This window comes from Naegleria gruberi (genome assembly GCF_000004985.1).
Source record: "Naegleria gruberi genomic scaffold NAEGRscaffold_70, whole genome shotgun sequence".
NCBI classification, from domain to species: Eukaryota; Heterolobosea; class Eutetramitea; order Acrasida; family Naegleriidae; genus Naegleria; species Naegleria gruberi.
Genome location: NW_003163257.1, coordinates 123,144 through 140,138, shown reverse-complemented (window position 1 = coordinate 140,138; position 16,995 = coordinate 123,144). Strand labels below are relative to the sequence as shown.

General features: G+C 32.5%; 6 protein-coding genes and 2 non-coding genes across 8 annotated transcripts; 2 read left to right on the top strand and 6 right to left on the bottom strand.

The window, feature by feature from the left end:
- Positions 1-1,255: 1,255 nt before the first annotated feature.
- NAEGRDRAFT_74471 (uncharacterized protein) lies at positions 1,256-2,569 on the bottom strand (the record flags this gene model as incomplete). The annotated part of the gene is made up of 1 exon (XM_002670482.1): positions 1,256-2,569. One exon carries the CDS (start codon positions 2,567-2,569, stop codon positions 1,256-1,258), a length of 1,314 nt encoding a protein of 437 aa, XP_002670528.1.
- Positions 2,570-3,440: 871 nt separating this feature from the next.
- Positions 3,441-4,772, bottom strand: NAEGRDRAFT_74470 (uncharacterized protein; the record flags this gene model as incomplete). Its single annotated transcript, XM_002670481.1, has 1 exon — positions 3,441-4,772. One exon carries the CDS (start codon positions 4,770-4,772, stop codon positions 3,441-3,443), a length of 1,332 nt encoding a protein of 443 aa, XP_002670527.1.
- A 1,222-nt stretch (positions 4,773-5,994) lies between these two features.
- Positions 5,995-6,085, bottom strand: NAEGRDRAFT_t701. The gene has a single exon. It is a non-coding gene; the product is annotated as a tRNA-Leu (tRNA).
- A 584-nt stretch (positions 6,086-6,669) lies between these two features.
- On the bottom strand, positions 6,670-6,754 carry NAEGRDRAFT_t700. Its single transcript has one exon. It is a non-coding gene; the product is annotated as a tRNA-OTHER (tRNA).
- Positions 6,755-6,902: 148 nt separating this feature from the next.
- On the bottom strand, positions 6,903-8,543 carry NAEGRDRAFT_74469 (uncharacterized protein; the record flags this gene model as incomplete). Its single annotated transcript, XM_002670480.1, has 1 exon — positions 6,903-8,543. One exon carries the CDS (start codon positions 8,541-8,543, stop codon positions 6,903-6,905), a length of 1,641 nt encoding a protein of 546 aa, XP_002670526.1.
- A 1,692-nt stretch (positions 8,544-10,235) lies between these two features.
- NAEGRDRAFT_56371 (uncharacterized protein) lies at positions 10,236-10,865 on the top strand. Its single transcript, XM_002670533.1, has one exon. It carries the CDS (start codon positions 10,243-10,245, stop codon positions 10,732-10,734), a length of 492 nt encoding a protein of 163 aa, XP_002670579.1. The 5' UTR covers positions 10,236-10,242; the 3' UTR covers positions 10,735-10,865.
- A 243-nt stretch (positions 10,866-11,108) lies between these two features.
- NAEGRDRAFT_81820 (uncharacterized protein) lies at positions 11,109-13,536 on the top strand (the record flags this gene model as incomplete). The annotated part of the gene is made up of 4 exons (XM_002670532.1): positions 11,109-11,148; positions 11,335-11,510; positions 11,670-12,837; positions 12,882-13,536. 4 exons carry the CDS (start codon positions 11,109-11,111, stop codon positions 13,505-13,507), a joined length of 2,010 nt encoding a protein of 669 aa, XP_002670578.1. The 3' UTR covers positions 13,508-13,536.
- Positions 13,537-13,559: 23 nt separating this feature from the next.
- On the bottom strand, positions 13,560-16,469 carry NAEGRDRAFT_74467 (uncharacterized protein; the record flags this gene model as incomplete). The annotated part of the gene is made up of 1 exon (XM_002670479.1): positions 13,560-16,469. One exon carries the CDS (start codon positions 16,467-16,469, stop codon positions 13,560-13,562), a length of 2,910 nt encoding a protein of 969 aa, XP_002670525.1.
- Positions 16,470-16,995: the final 526 nt, after the last annotated feature.

Sequence of the window (16,995 nt, the reverse complement as noted above, 5' to 3'; positions counted from 1 at the left end):
GTGAAGTGAGGGAAATTCCCATTGGATCCATACATAATGAAATTCCCAACCATTTTACTCTATCAATTTATGTTCCTTCCGGAAAACTAGTGAAAAGGATGATAAGGGCCTTTGCCATACAGTCCGTAGTTTATGGAGAAGTGAATAGAATAGATTGTGTACCATCTTTGAAAAACAATCAGGCAAAAACCTCTGTTCAGGTTCACGTATTTTCAAGATGCATAACCAGATTGAAACAGTTTATGGAACTAATGTATAATAGTTGGATTTCAGAGTATGCTATTGATTTCGAAGGAAGAAATTCCTCAACGTATGAGCATCACAAATTTTCCATAATGAAAGGTAATTCTAAAAACAAGTATTCAAGTGATGAAAATACAGCACCTCCCACAAATACTACTAAAACAAAGACGAACAAAGATAAAACTTGGACTGATGTATTTAATTATATCAGTACTTGTGAAGAGGTAGAAAATCTGATATCAGATGTAGAAAGCTCTTCCACAGAAGGTTTATCAGATGAAAGCAAAGATTACAAAAAGATATGTAAGCGAGAGAAGGAGATTTTACAATTCAAAAGAACACCAGTTACACTAAAGAGGAAGAAAGGAACTTTGCAGGTAAAACAACTTGAATTAAACAAGCAAGATTGTTGCTCTTGGACACTGGATGCCATTGAAGAATTATTAATCATTTCAACAGGAGAAGGCGGTATTGGATTAGATGAAAAAAGAGCGAAGAGGTTGTTAACAATATCAATGGCTTTGACCTTGAAGTTGTTGTAAAGGAGAGAATGAAGAAAGGATTGTATATGCCAGTCAAAAACTGTCAGAGCTAAAACAAGTGGTTGCAGAGGGAATTACAAGATGGTTGTTTTCAAAATTAGTGTCTAAATAGTTTTTCTATTCATTAGAGTGGATTTAGAATCAAATTCTGATTCATTCTAATCAATGGAATGATTTAAGTCAATATTCTCAAGAGAGTCCACTCCAAACAATGAGGTTTAGTGAATCGTTGTTGATTAATTTTAGAATGCAATCAACGCAGCATTGGGTTCCATCATCAAGTAATCCGACCTCGTCTGGTATTAGAGAGTTTCGAACAAATGATGTTTTAACAGATTGGCTCGGAGCAATCAAGATAATTCTTTGGTTTGAACTGTTGTACAATTTCTAGAAGCTGAATTAGGATATCATCCAAAATCAATCAAATATTATACTTTATTTTCATCTAAAGAAAATTAAACAAGTTTCTTTCAATTAAATAACTTTTCTAATAAAACCTCTCTATCTTTTTTTAAATCACGAGAGGCATATTCATAGGTGTTTATATCTTGCTTAATTGACTCCAATACAATTTCTCTATCATTTCTAAAAAGAGTGGCATATTTTAGTACCATTCCATTTAGTTTCACAGCTTTTAGAATAAATTCTCTATCATTTCGTAAATTATAAGAAGCATATTTGATAGTAGATGCACTTTTTTTAACTAATTCTAATATAAATTCCTTGTCATTTCTTAATTCATCTGAGAAATATTCTAACATTTGGGAATTTTGTTGAACTATTTCCAACAAAAATGACTTGTCACTTTTCAATTGATCAGATGCCATTTCTAATGTTTGCTCATCACGCCTAATTGCCTCCATTACAATTTCTCTATCATTTCTAATTTCCTCTGAGGCGTATTCAAGTAAACTTGCATGTTGTTTAATTGCTATCAATGCCAACTGTCTATCATTTCTTAATTCTTTTGATACATGTCTATAAACACAGTAAGCATTTCGTTTAATAGCTTCTGTAACAATTTCTCTATCACCTCTTAATTCTTTTGAAGCAAATTGAAAAATCCATGCAGATTTTTTAACTAATTCCAAAACAAGTTCTCTATCATTTTGTATTTCAATTGATGCATATATAAAAGCATTCAGGTCTTGATTAATAGCTGTCAATACAATTTCCTTGTCATTACTCAAATGGTGTGAGACATATTCAAGTGCAAGACCATTTTTCTTAACTGCTTCCATTTCAATTTCTCTGTCATTTCTAATATTAGTATAGTTTAGACTCGTTCCATTATTCTTAACTGCAAGAAGTACTATTTCTCTGTCATTTTGTAATTCTTTTGAGGCATATTTAAGAGCTAGTCCATTAATTTGCATTGCTTTCATAATAATTGCTCTGTCACTTATCAAATCATAAGATAAATATTTCAAAACACAAGGATTACACCCAACAGCCTCTAAAACAATTTCTCTGTCTCTTTTCAGTTCTTTACTTGCGTTTTCAAATACTGTTGTTGGATTTATCTTTACAATCATCATGACAATGAATTTGTTATTCCACAAATTCAACATGTTCATCACTTTAATTGCCAAATTAAGCATTCTATTATCATTATAGGTGAAGAGTTTTGAAATTAAATAAAAACCATGTTTCTTACAATCAAAGTTATAATAGTCATCACTAACAAGGTCGTCATTACTATGTAAAACTTGATTAATAATTGGCTTGGCTATAGTTTCGTATTTTAGTGATGAAGGAACATCTCGGATTTTCTTAATTAGCATTGGACTTGCAATAGATTCATCAAGAATAATTTGATGATTGTTTTTAATGTTTCTCTTCTTGCTATCTGAGGACGCAATCAGCTTTTCATAGCATGAATTGTAGTGACTTTTCTTTTCATTTTTTTTTAGAGTTTAAACATGCTTAATAATTTGCGTTTTTAAAGGTGCCTTAATACAGTGTTATTATTAGTCGAAGGTTTTCTAAGAGAGAACACTTTGACTTCTCGAGCCATGTACTGTTTAACAGTTTGTTGTTGGGTTGTGAGAATCAACTCTAGAGAAGAATGAAATTCAACAATCATTCCTGATAGAACTAAATTGTCGGAATGATAAATAACAATACTTATAACTGTTGCAATACTCTCCCAAAAGGATGAAAGTCTTTTTTCCTATCTCTCACTGCTGCAGTAGTACCCAATGAAAACCAATTTGTTATTTGCAAAGAACAGTGTATTCACAAAAAGATCCAATTAAATTGTTCTTCAAAATTAAATTATAACGTCTCAATCTCAAAATAATCTCAAAAGTCCTGTGAAAGCTTTAAGATTTCTTGCCAAACTTTTTCAGGTAATTTGGAAATTCCATTGTGATCGCTGAAAAGTTGTTTTCTGTTGGAGATGCTAAATTTGACAATCTCTCTCAAAAAGTGCTCAAATGGTTGTAAATCAAAATAATTTTCACATGCTTCAAGCATAGTAAAGTAATTATCAATGGATAGATTAAAGTTATTCTTGCAATAATCGACCAGATATTGAATTTCATGTTTCATTGCCATATCAAGTAATCCAATAATTTTAACAGGATCAATTTTGTCAAATGAAATTCCATAACAATGTTTGATCACAATTTCCAATAATTCCAAATCTTCTGATTAGTCAGGTGTGAATTCTCCATCATCACTCAAATCACTGAAACAAGATCCACTTTCAAATAATGCATTAAAGAATGTACTTGATGAACTCAATACAGTTTTGTGGCAATATAAGTATTTGTTTTGTCCCATTTTGATTTTCACATCACTTGTGTTCATGTCATTATATAATGATTCAATTGTTTGTGGTTCATTTTCAATTGTTTCCTCAACATTAATTGCAGTTGGTTGAGTAAAAATCATTGTTGAAAATAGGGCAACACCATTTCTCATAATTATTGGAAGAGTCCGTAATAAAGTGTTTCCTTCTTTGGTCCTCATTTGAACAACAGCATATTCAATACAATAGTTATTCAAATGATCAAGAATGTAATTTTGAACATTAAATTCTTCCTTGCAAACTTTGAGTAAATTTTCAATTGTTTCCCATTTGAAAGTAAGACCTTCTAATGTGAGTGAGTTCTCAAATTCACTTGTCAATGATCTTTTCAAATCAATAAATTCACCATTCTTAAATAAACCCAAAATGAATAAAACATCCAAGATTTCTTCTTTGCTAAAATTTACCTTATTCTTATCATACATCAAAGAGTCAATTAATTTTTGAATAATTTCTTGTTGCGATGAACTCATCAAACAAAGTATCTTTTCATTCTTCAAAATATTACAAAATTTTGGTGAAGTTTTTTCAATAAGTGGAATGAATCCATAAATTTGCAATCCAAATAATTGATCTCTTGAATGTTTTTTCAAATTATGAAATTCTATTTTGGAATACAGGCTACTATTTCCAACATGAGGATACATTCTAATATCAAATGGTGAATCACCACTGAATCCCCTGGTGCCATTTCCAGCAATTGTTACAATATTTCCATTTTCTAATATTTTTCTAATTATATTATTGTTAGAATCAGAAATATAAACCTCATTATTTGCTGAAACAAAAATACCAAAAGGATTATACAGTTGTGCACTTGTTGCAGGGCCATTATCACCACTGAATCCAACAGTTCCATTTCCAGCAATTGTTATAATATTTCCATTTTCTAATACTTTTCTAATTCTATTATTTCCAGAATCAGAAATATAAACTTCATTATTTGATGAAACAAAAATACCAAAAGGATTATACAGTTGTGCACTTGTTGCAGGGCCATTATCACCACTGAATCCAGCAGTTCCATTTCCTGCAATTGTTACAATATTTCCATTCTCTACTACTTTTCTAATTCTTTGATTACCTTCATCAGCAATATAAACTTCATTATTTGATGAAACAAAAACACATCTAGGATAATTCAGTTGTGCCCTGCTAGCAAGTAAAGACATTTTTAATTGCAATCCATAAAACAAAATTCAAAGGATGAAAGGTGAATTTGACAACTTTGTTGATAAATACCACAGTCAACAGTACGCAAAGGATGACCTGTAGAACCGAGGAATAAAACAACCATCATAAGGAGGAACTGGCAAGAAACTGAAAAGAAGCCTGAATATTGCTCATTCACTCCGATATACGTTACTGACTGAATATTCTTCAACAGAGGAAATGCTATAGATGAAAGAGTATTACTATTCTCAAGATGAAGAATGTAATGCAAAAAAAGCACACAGAAGCAAATGATCATTTCTCCTCCTGATAAAATCAGGTAAAAGAAGATTAGTAGTGGTTGTTCAACATTTTTGATGGTGGTGATGGTAAGCTATTTTTTTCTTTTTGAAAAACAATATTTGATGAAAACATGTAATGGAAGAGTTACGGTTTGTTGACCATAGTGAACAGAAGTCGTTGATAGAAGAAAGATAGTCGCTGAGGCAACTCAATTAATAGAAAGAGGGAATAATGAAGATACAATTGATTTATATTTTGATGGTATGTTAGTTTCACTTTATCAGTCAATTTACTACAAGTTTACAGTGTTTGCGATACTGAGCAATGATTATGATCACCTCTCTTCTGAAAATTTGAAACACTTGGCAGAGTTAATTTCTCGTTCGAGCTGCTCGAACCATTTGTTACAACTTTAACGAGGCCACAATAGCATTTCAATTTTTATGTAAATATGTCAATAACTACGAAAGAGCTTTATACGTGTTAGAGTTGATTATAAAGTATAACATCTGCATTATATTTTCTACTGTATCCATATCACCAAGGTTTGTTTCCAATTAATATACCTGAACTGCTTACACGTCTCTTAAACAGCTTATTTATTCCTCTTTTGAAAAGAATTTTATTTAATAGTGGAAAAAACATGTTGAATTCATTGGATATTGTTACGATATTAAGAGAGGTGTTTATTGATGAAGATTTAGAGTTAGTTATTGATGAGATGAGGGAAATATTTGATTTTCTTGTAGAGAAAGATATGATTGACGAACAAGTTAAAACAGAATTTAAGAATTATTTGATAATTATAAGAAGATTAACTCTAAAAAGAACATAAATTCCGTATTTAATTAATAATAACACTTTCAAATACTAAGGCAAAGGTGAAAATTCAGTATGTGAAGTTTGTTATTCTAAAAAATAATTACTATTAACAAAATTTGATGAGTGTGGGATTTGAACCCACGCCCTTGCGGAACACGGTATTAATCATACCTTAACGTGTCGTCTTAGACCACTCGACCAACTCACCATCTGAGATTTTGAAAACGAAAATAATATTAGCATAAGTATTATATACCAATTAAGGAGGTTGGGTGGGTAAAAAAGTGAGGGTCGTAATTATGATAATGTCATGCTATTCGCGGCAAAAAACAAACTCTAATTAATGAATATTAAATTAATAAATATTAAATTAATAATTAAAAAAAATTGGCTGAATTCTACCTATCCACTCCATATTTAATAATAATACTTTTAGTGATTAATTTATTGTGGACGCTTATTGCGAGTATTCGTAGCGTGAAGTGTTTTGAATTAAAGAGATTAAGGAAATCACTCTTGGTCCGTAATTAATTCTAAGATACCTATAGCAACTGAATTGTGAACAAGTTGAATGCAAATGCATCACCTTGTGAAACAAGAAGAAAGACAGACTCTCCGAATAGATCTCCTTCTCGTTTCATATCAAATTTCTGATTTCAATGAATTTGAAAAACTATTCATGAATTGTTTGAGATTGTGTTGGCAAGCCAAGTAGTTGTCTACAAATCCTGATATGTGTAGAAATAACATTCATTTCTTGAATAGATAGAATACAATAAAATCAACAAAATTTGATGAGTGCGGGATTTGAACCCACGCCCTTTCGGAACACGGTTATAATACTTAGTGTCGTCTTAGACCACTCGACCAACCCACCTGTTAAAATGAATTACATTAAATTGCCATAATTGTTAGTTTTTCAAGAAATTTCGAATCAGCAATGACAAACAATTCAGAATAATCTTTTTTTAATATAATATTTTGTGAGAATTTATTCAAATTGTTATTAAACATTGCCTTCCTAATTAAAAGAAGCAATAAACAACATTTGATTTGTTAGCAGATGATGAAGCAACACCATTCGAAACATGAGAAGAAACTTCTTCCTTTCTTGGATGATACTCTACACGAAATTGAATTTCCAATTGACCAGTTTCAACTCCAAATAAATTCATCATTTGCTTGAAGGTTTTCGATCTCTTCATTATCAATTGACCTGTTTTTTCATGAACTTTACCCGAATCTTGACAACATTGCACAAACAATTCGTCCAGTTTAAACTCAACCTTTCCAAGGAATTCATGTTCGAAAATTTCATCATGATCATACAATCGAATCGTTACCACATTATTAATTGGTTCAGTATTGGCATCATGCATTTCCTTCAAATCTTGGACGAAAGGATGATAGAAAGTTGGCAGAATAAACTGAAATTGTTGATTCCACACTGGATTTGAACTATTCATCACAACTCGTGAGGTTTTTCTGTAATTTCCAACTTCGATCACAGCATAAACATTGGAATTTTCTTTAAAACCATTTCCAGAATTCTTAATCGATTGACCTTTCAATAAATTTAAATTAAATACGAAAGGTCTGGTTGGTTGAGTTAAATATTGGAAACTAGGAACTTGAGGTGTTTGAGAGATGCTACTCATGGTATTGAAACTATTCGAAGAATCACTAAAGTTGGAGAAACCAGACGAACTGGAAGCTTCTCTTGCAAGATTAGTTTGGAATTGTCCGCCTTGGCTCTTTCTTGTTTGAACAGAAACTGAACTTTCACAATCGAAACTATTTCTACATCCAGCAGGTGGCATTTCACTTGTTTGATTATTAATTTGAGAAACAATTTGTTGATTTCCATAACCAACACTCTTTCTCTTGGCTAAAGTTTCGTCCAAAGTTGTGGCATGATTTTGCATTTCCCTTCTTGGTGGAGTTCGAGTGTAGAGTGGAGAACGATATGAATTCTTAATTCTCTGCAAATCGTCTTGTTTCAATTCGGTTATTTTCACATTAATCATGGAATTCGAAACTTGTGGAGTTGTTGCTGAGCTTGGTGTTGAAGGCAAAGGTGGTGGAGAATCAGAATTAGCTGCAGAACTGAAGGAGAATATCGAACTGAGGAGAGATTTCTTCTTTCTGGCTGAAGCTGGTGTGTTTGGAGTTTTAGGATAACCTTTCGAATGTTCTTCACTTTCGTCTGAAATCTTTCTTGGTGTGAGAGCAGTATTGGTAAGCATGGACATGTTCACATGAGCTGCAGAAACCCCTTCCACATGTTTATCAGTGAGTGATTGTATCGAATTCTTCATTTTCTGAATTTCGTCTCGATGTTTCTTAATTTCTGGATATTTCGAATGAATTCTCTTCTTTGGTTGAGTGGATCGATGAAGTACACGAGAATTTCCTTGGTTTTCCTGTTCCTCGTAATCATCATCGCTTTCGTATTGTTCTTCTTCATCGTGATTGACACGTTTCTTATTGGTAGGTTTCGAATAATTATTATTCGAAGAGTTGCCAAAGAAGAGATTGTAGAAGAAACCTCCGGTAGGTTCGTGTTGTTGTGAAGGTTCTTCACTGGTGTTGTCCGTTGTTGTTGTTGGTTGTTGTGGACTTGCTGGGTTGATTTTACGCTTTTTGAGTGATCTGAAGAAGTCCATTTTTTTTTAATTGATTTTTATTCGAAAGTGATGATTTTTTTTAACGAAACGGCTCGATTTTTGAATTAATATTGTGTAACGGAAAGCATGTCATGTTTCATACGAAAATGGATGGCTTGAGTTTTGTCAAAAGAATTCGTATTCGAAAGTTTGTTTCAGATAAATTCAATGAATCAGTTCTAAGGTGTTGTCCTTTTTTGAGTATTCCTCAAATCACAGAATGTACACTACTCATTGAAGAAACAAGTTCGTTAGAATTTAAGTTTTATAAATTATCATTTCAATTAATGGAATATTGTTTGGTTATTATTATTTACATTCTCGGGCTATACTATACATTATTTGGATTTCACACCTTTAGATTCGAAACAAGGTTGAAAATATCTTCCTTCTCTTATTGATTCATGGCACTGACTTGATTCATCAATTGAGAAGCCATTGTATCCACAATCAAAGAGGCATTATCATTCCTAACCAAAGCACTTCCTCTCAAAGCTCTCAAATCATTGTTAATTCTAGCCAAATTAGCCTTTTGATTATTTTGTTGAATAATTTGAGCTGAAGCAGCAGAAGCAACGGAATTATTATTGCTCACTGGCATGGATTGTCCTCGGGCAAGTTGTGTAGCACGTAAATCATTGAATTCACTTCTAATTCTAACAAATTCTTGTAATTGATTGGACATTTTTCGGATATTGTTCTGGTTGTTCTAGTTGATCAATGAATCAAAATTGTTCTTGTTGTTGTTGTTTGTTTGGAGAAGAGAAAAATTTGCAAAGGTTTGGCGCAAGTTTGTTGTTTGAGGTTTTTTTTTCGAGTTGTAATTGGCTTGAGAATAATTGGCGCCAAATTTTTACACTTTTTGTATGTTGAATGTTTTTTTTCAAATGTAAAATTGAGTGGGAGTTTTTATACGAAAGTGAGGATTGTGTTATGGTCGAAAGTGTAAAATGAGCGGTTTGAGAGTCAGTTGTATGTCAACAAGTGTCAGTTTTACAAATACAGATCTATCTCTTTGGTTTCGAATAACGAGTGCGATTCGAATAATGGTTTGATGATTGAGTTTTTGGATTTAATAGAGGGTGATACTGAAAAATTTGACCAATATTGATGTTTTTTCACATAAACATTGATTGTGAAAATTCCTTAATAAAGACAATGGCTTTCTAATAAACTTTAGGATAACCAAATCGAATTATTCTTTGCTTATTAATGGATGAATAGTGACAATTTTCATTTTAATATATTTAGACAATGATGTTGGTTTGAAAATGCCCAAAAATTGAGTTAACTTTCCAGAGATTAGAAAGTTAAACCGAAATCGTATCAGTTTAGGATAACACACCACGAATTTAATATCAGATATCTATTTTTCAAGAGTTGAAATCTCTTCTCTCACATGTTTGCCTCCTTCCTTATATTTCCACTCTATCAAATATTCACTTTCGAATAGCTCCATATCTTTCTACTATTCTAATCCACATCTTTTTTAGGCTTGAGCCAACTCCATTCAGTCAATCCTCACCTTCTCATTGTAAACTAATTATTCACCATCCTCACATAAACTATTAATATCTTCCTCTGAGAAAATATTATCCTTACCCAAATTTTCACCAATTAAAAACTACGCGCCAATTTTTTCACCATTTAAGCTCCAAATCTTAATTCCAAAACTTGCTAAAAAACAAATCAAAAAAAAATGTCTTCATTAGAACTTAAAGTTCCACCCGTACTATTTACTTTCCTCTGCATGCTAGCTATGTATTTATTCAATATCATGACTCGGAATGCATTCTCTCTCTGTTCGTCCGATGATAATTCATTCGTGATGAGATTGTTATTATTTGCTTCATCATTAATGATTGGCGCGGGAATTGCATTGGCGGGAAAATATGAATTTTCCAAAATGAAAACTACGGTCAATCCAATGACTCCTGAGAAAACTTCGAGTTTAGTTCAGGGTGGAGTCTATCGTTGGACGAGAAATCCAATGTATGTGGGATTTTTGGCATGTCTGTTTGGATGGTCATTGTTCTTGATGGATTGGATGGTGATGGTTGTGTTTCTTCCATTCTTTGTGTGGTATTTAAACAAGTTTCAGATAGAACCAGAAGAACGATTTTTACAGGAATTGTTTGGACAGGAATTTGTAAATTACAAGAGAAAAGTCAAACGATGGTTATTCGTCTAATCTTGTGGAACGTCCTATCAAACACTATACGAATCAATGCTCTTCCACTTAGCTCAATATTTTTGCTGTCATCTTTTCAGAAAAAGCAAACACTAATTAATTAATTAAAAAAAACTGTAAATACTTTCATCAACACTTTTTCAATTTGCATTGTAAAAAAAACAAACTCTTTAAATTTTCTCAAAATTGTGTTCAATGTTCCCTTAAAGCACTCACACGGGCTTTTTAGCATGTCAAAAATTTTATTTGGGTTTAACTTCCTTCAGTACGCTTGTGGTCATTAGGATAATCACAGCGGTTTCGAATAAAAAAATTTAATTGGTTGGATACTCCGAATAATAAAAAACAATTGCTGTCAAGTGCTGCAGAAAAAAATGTCATTCCTGAAACGCATTTTCAAAGTGAAGAGCAAAGGTAAGCCACACTAAACATCACTTGGCATTTACTGTTTGTCATCATCATTCGAATAATATTACAAATTACAAAAATATCTTCTTGTTGGAAACATGAAACATTGAATTTTAATGTATTTCATTTTTCTTCCTATTCGAAATTACACTAAACTTATACGAAACTATTCGAAACTATATTAAAATTCAGCTGCACGTTCGCAATTCGAAGCAGAATACGATCCGAGTATAATAGCCATCAAGGATTGGGATGTGGATTTATTTGTCAAGTGGTTACAATCGCTGGAAGGAGTGAGCACGGCAACTATTGAAAAATTAAAACAAGAAGAATGGGACGGAAGGTCACTGATGTGTTTTTCTAGAAGTGTAGGTTATAGTCTATCTATTTGGTGTTTTTAATTTTTGTATTCATCATGAATATTGATATTTAATATTATTTTACTATTTTGTTATTTAATACTATTTAATATTTATTGTAAAAAATGATGAACGTGTAATGATTTTTGAAAAAAAAATTAATATTAGGATTTAACTTCTATTAGGGTACCTGTTTCTGAGGCAATTATTATAGAACAACGACTTGATCAACTGAAACTTGATCAAGATTACATGATGGGATCTTTCAATAACGCAACAAGTGGAGAAAATGATGTACAATCAACGACAAGTTCATCAATTGGAACTAGATCGAATACTTTATTTCACAGCAGTTTAGTCGATTCGGATAATGATATTTCTTCTGTTTTACAGAAAAATTCAGAGATTACTTCAATTTTGAGTTTACCAGAGAGCAGTTTTGAAAATTTGAATGAGAATCACATTGTACAGACACATAGACCAGAGTTATTTAACGATTTTTCAGAGTTTACAGTTAAGGTATTTCAGTTGAGTTTGAGAAGATTGGAACAAGCGTTTCCTCCACTTTCGTCTCGAAGTCAATCACTGGTCGAGGTCAATAAGAGAGCTTCTTCCAGTAATCATCAAGTTTATTCCTCACTTCCTCCAACTGCTAATGTCCACCAATCGAATAATGACATGTTACTCTTCTTACCATCACAAGCTTCACGATTGAGTCCTTTAGAGAATTTGTGTCTCAATAATTGTATCAAGAAAATCAAGCCATGTGGTGGTGGTGGACTCGTTCCACAAGAGAAGAAACTCTTAGCTCATACATTAATCTTGGCCGATTGTTTCATGTTTTGCTACTTTTTCAATTATCAAACTGTTTTAATGAGCTTGGAAAAGTCAATGCACAGTGGAGTGAATATTGGAGGATTATTGGCAAAGAAGGTGCAGAATGAGGAACTTGTGGAGGATGACGTTGAGAAGCGATTTGTTTCTGCCTTGCGAGAAATAACTGATAATACCAATGGTCTGGGAGGTTTTGTAAATAATGTTGGCTCTTCACCATTGACAAGAAGTTTCAGTGGATTGACATCTTCGTCACAGAAATTGTCTAGATCTCAGAGTTTTGGTTCGAAACCATTTATTTTAATTCAGTTAGTTATATTCCCATTTAGTCATTCACACGTTTTTTCTATGGGCTCAGATAAGAGATTACGACCATATACACTGTTTAGAACAGGACTCATGGTTGGTGATTGGTTTTTGGAGTGGGGAGAAGATTCCATTGTTCATCCTTCATTGTCTAATCCATACAAGACCAGTCCTTCATGTAATTGCATTCAATTATGTATGTTATTGATCTATATTTATTATTTTAACTGTGTTGAATAGTGAAAGTGGAAGGTGAGAAGAATATTGCCCGATTTTTGAAAAAGATTTCACAAGTGTGCTGTCTGTGGAATGGTACTCGATTGTTCAACTTACAGAAAAGTAATCATCAACATTTTGTTGTGGATATTCTCTCTGCTCTGGGTTCCCTCTCGAATATTAAGCAATTGGGTAGTATAACCAAGTTTTTGGAAAGAATTGAATTGATTGGATTTACAGATATGAGGTTAACATTCACTTCACAATTTCTCCAGAATGAATTCCCTAACACTGAACATATTACCTTTCATACTCACTCGGATTTGGATAATTTCTTCTTGAAAATTGAGAATATCAATCCATCATACTTTCACGAAGATAGTGATGGTCGTTTTGATCACTTTTTATTGAGATTATTTGATAGATCGTTTTATTGTAGGAAGGATGCCAACATTTACGAGAAGGCTGATCATCCTCTCAATAGAGGAGATTGTGATCTTTGTCCATTCAATATTGAAGGATTGAGTTTGAAGGAATTGGAGGAGAGAGAAATCTCTGAAATTATTAAATCTAAAGGTCCTAATTACAGAGCTGTTCTGGCCGGTTACGAACCAGCCAATCCAGCCAGTGAAAGAGATTGGAAGTTTTAATAAACTGGAACTACCTTTATTGGATCCAAGTAATCCTAGTTTGGTTGAAATATCAGTTATTCACAAATTTGTGGTTGGTCAGTCGGAAACCATGTTGAGCTTCATATTCTTCCTTTAATCTATCTTTAACAACATCAGGAAGAATGAAAGTTTGGAAAAAATCCATTCCCAAATCAATCCCAGTTTGATGTCTTGGACCTTGAACCTCCAAACATTCTGGAATGAGATGATAAGGTTTGTAGCCATTTTTATCTTCATAATCAAGGGTGTCTGGAGCTAATTCAAGGAAAGGCTTGATTAGTACATATCGTTTAGGTGAGCCGAAACAATAGTGGAGTGGAATATTACCATCACTATTTCTTCGAACGAGTAGTTTTGGATTACTTGTTGCTAATTTTAAAACTAGTCTATTAGGGAGTGGTGAAGATAATATAACACTAAACATGGAAATATTTAGTCCAGATACTTCCACATCACTCTCAATATTGGAGATACTAACAAAATTATCAAACACATATTCTGCAAGCATGGTTGGTTGGAAAATAATAGAAAGTAGAGCATTTGTCTTCTTACCATTCAGTAAATAACTTTCAAATATTTGATTATTGTTTTGAATATAAGGAATAAGTTGTACAATACAATACAAGGCATTAGTATTTGATTTCGTGGATTGCATTAAAGCCCTGATTTTGTCTACATTAATATAATTTGGATTTAGTTTCAATTTTTCAATTACAAGTCTCCGTCCAATATTTCCAAAATTAGTACAATTGGTGAGAATTAGTTCAGGACATAGGCTAATATCATAACCCCAAACTATCATATTCAAGATCTTTGCGCTGCAGTCTTTAGGTTCCGAGTATCTTAATCGCTTTTGGTTAACATTCAACATGTGTAAATAATATTGTATAATAGATTCATCTAATTGGTTTGAGGGAGTTTCATACCAAGGAAATTGGTTACCATAAACAAAGTATTTCAATAATTCCTTAATCTGGTCAGCGTTAAACCAACTAAAAGGAAAAGTGCTTTTCTTATTATTTTCAATAGACGTAAACAAGGGTGCTATACGTGTTATGGAGTGATCTATTTTCCTATACCATCCCTTTTCAAAAATATATTTTGTAACATTAAAGTCTCGAATTGGATGAAAACTAAATGTCAAATTTTTGAAATCGAGTGTTGATTTGATTATCTTATCTCCCAATAAAATAGTAATTGGTAGGTTGCTCAAAGATGCTGTGTGTATTAAACCTTCGTCAATATCAGCGTAAAGAGAAATTGTTCCTCCAAAATCTAATAAATCTAATCTACCTTCAATGCTGTGAAACAATGTTGTTGGAAGATGATCGTAGCAAACAATATTCAATTTCTTTAGCTTGAGATGATTGATATTATTCAAGAGTTGTGAAAATGGATAAGTAAAATCGGTAAGTGCAACTATTATAGTCAACTCCTCAAGATTAGTCAAAATGTCAGTAATAAAATTGTTTCTTGTTCTATTTAAGGAAATAGTAAGAGATTTGATAAAGGGATTATTAATTTCCAAACTCGTAAATTCTTGTTCGGGTTGACGAAAAGCTGTTTGCAACTGCATCACTAAACCATTTTGTTTTGTTGTAATATCATTGATTGCAGCAACATGTTGTTGAAATGGATTATAGGATGTATTATCTTCTTTAGCAGCCATAGTTACCAAAGTTTCCATATAATCGTGATCGAATGATTTTGAATAATCAATCGATTGATTTTCCTCTAATTTTGAACGAAAAGTATTCCCATTAAATTTGGGCATGCTTAGTAGACCCTTTTTTGATAATAGTTGGAATGTATCGGTATCTGCTTCTTCAGGGACTCCTTTAGGAATTAAAAAATCACCACTAAACTGATTACCCTGTCTTACGTACTCTGCATGTGTGGATAATAGAGAAAGTATTCCTTTGATAGTAAAATTAGAGAGTTGGGAACTCATAACAACACTGAGATCAATTCCTTCATTTGTCATTCTTGAAAAGAGAGTCTCTTCAAGCCTAGATTTCATTGATTTTGAAATAATTCTTAATCTCAAATATTGAATCCACCAACAGTTAGTAAAACTTTCAGTCGGAATAAATGTGATAATCTCACACTTTAAATCAAATGGAAGATTGGAAAGTAGAATAGAATCTTTCCATTCATCTCCACAAACTAGAGATAGTTCATTTCTTGTTATCAAATCTTGCACTATCCACAATTTGGCTAGCTTGGTACAATGTCTATATTGTTCCATTAGCTCTTCAATATTCATTCCAGGTACATTAACAGCTTGTGATACTCTTTTGTTTCTCTCCACAAAATTTTCAAATAACAGTGAATTAAATTCATTACCTCGAACAACCAATCCACTGTTTTGATTGGAAGGAGGGAGATCAGGGAAAGATGTATAGGAAGACATAGAAAGTGCTGAAGTGCCAATACCACGTGAAGGTATTCTTCTATTTGGCATTTGTCTAACAGTATTACTGTTTGGAGAAGGTGTTGTAATTGTACCTGGTAAAAGATCCAATGGATCCGAACTCAAATCAAAAAGTGAATTTGGTATAGAGAGAGGAGGAGGTAGAGATGGCAGTTGTTGAAGCAAATTATGTTGAATTGTTGTTAAAGGAAGTGAAGGAAGGAGAGGAATTTCCTCTGTGAGAAATAGTGAATTAAAACCCAACTTATCCAATACCATCCCCTTTATATAGTCAACTGAATAGGTTCTTGCTCGTTGTCGAACAAATTCAGCAACTGATTGAGCAAAATCATCTAGTGTTTTTGATTGCACCATCAAATCACCAAGCTTTTTTCTCACTACTTCCAAACTTCCAGGAATCAATTCTACAATAAAATTGACCAATGCAATTCTATCGGATGATGATACTCCTTCATACCACTCCGTTTTGGATGATGACTTTCTTTTCCTCTTGTTATTTCCATACATTTTTTTTAAATATTATTTAAATCTAGATGAAGCACCACCAACATTACAAGAATTCTTCTTCAAATATTACTCATGTAGTGCCAGCATCAAATCTCATTGGAAATTCGATAAAGGTGAAGGAATATGATAAGGATTTTTTTTTAATCGAGCATTTTCTTAATTCCGAAGGAAAAGATGATGATTTTACCCGCCAACAATTTCTTAAAAAAAATTAAGGCACAAAATGGTGAAGGATTGCTTTTAATTTTTTAAAAGGTTTTTTGAGGGAACGAGAGAAGTCTCTGAATAAGGTTAACTTTTGATATAAATTGTGAGTGGTTGGTTATCTCTGATGATGCTTTGAAGAGGTAATTGAGGAAAGGAATGTTTGGTTATTATGGAATGATGATGAAGAAAGGCTCATTTTCTTTGTTTTAGCAAAATCTTACTTGTTAGATTCTTTTATTCAATGTTCTTCATTTGGAACCTTTCATCATAAAATCACATTACTCTTCCAAAAGTGAAGATGTGTCTTGTCATGTTGCAA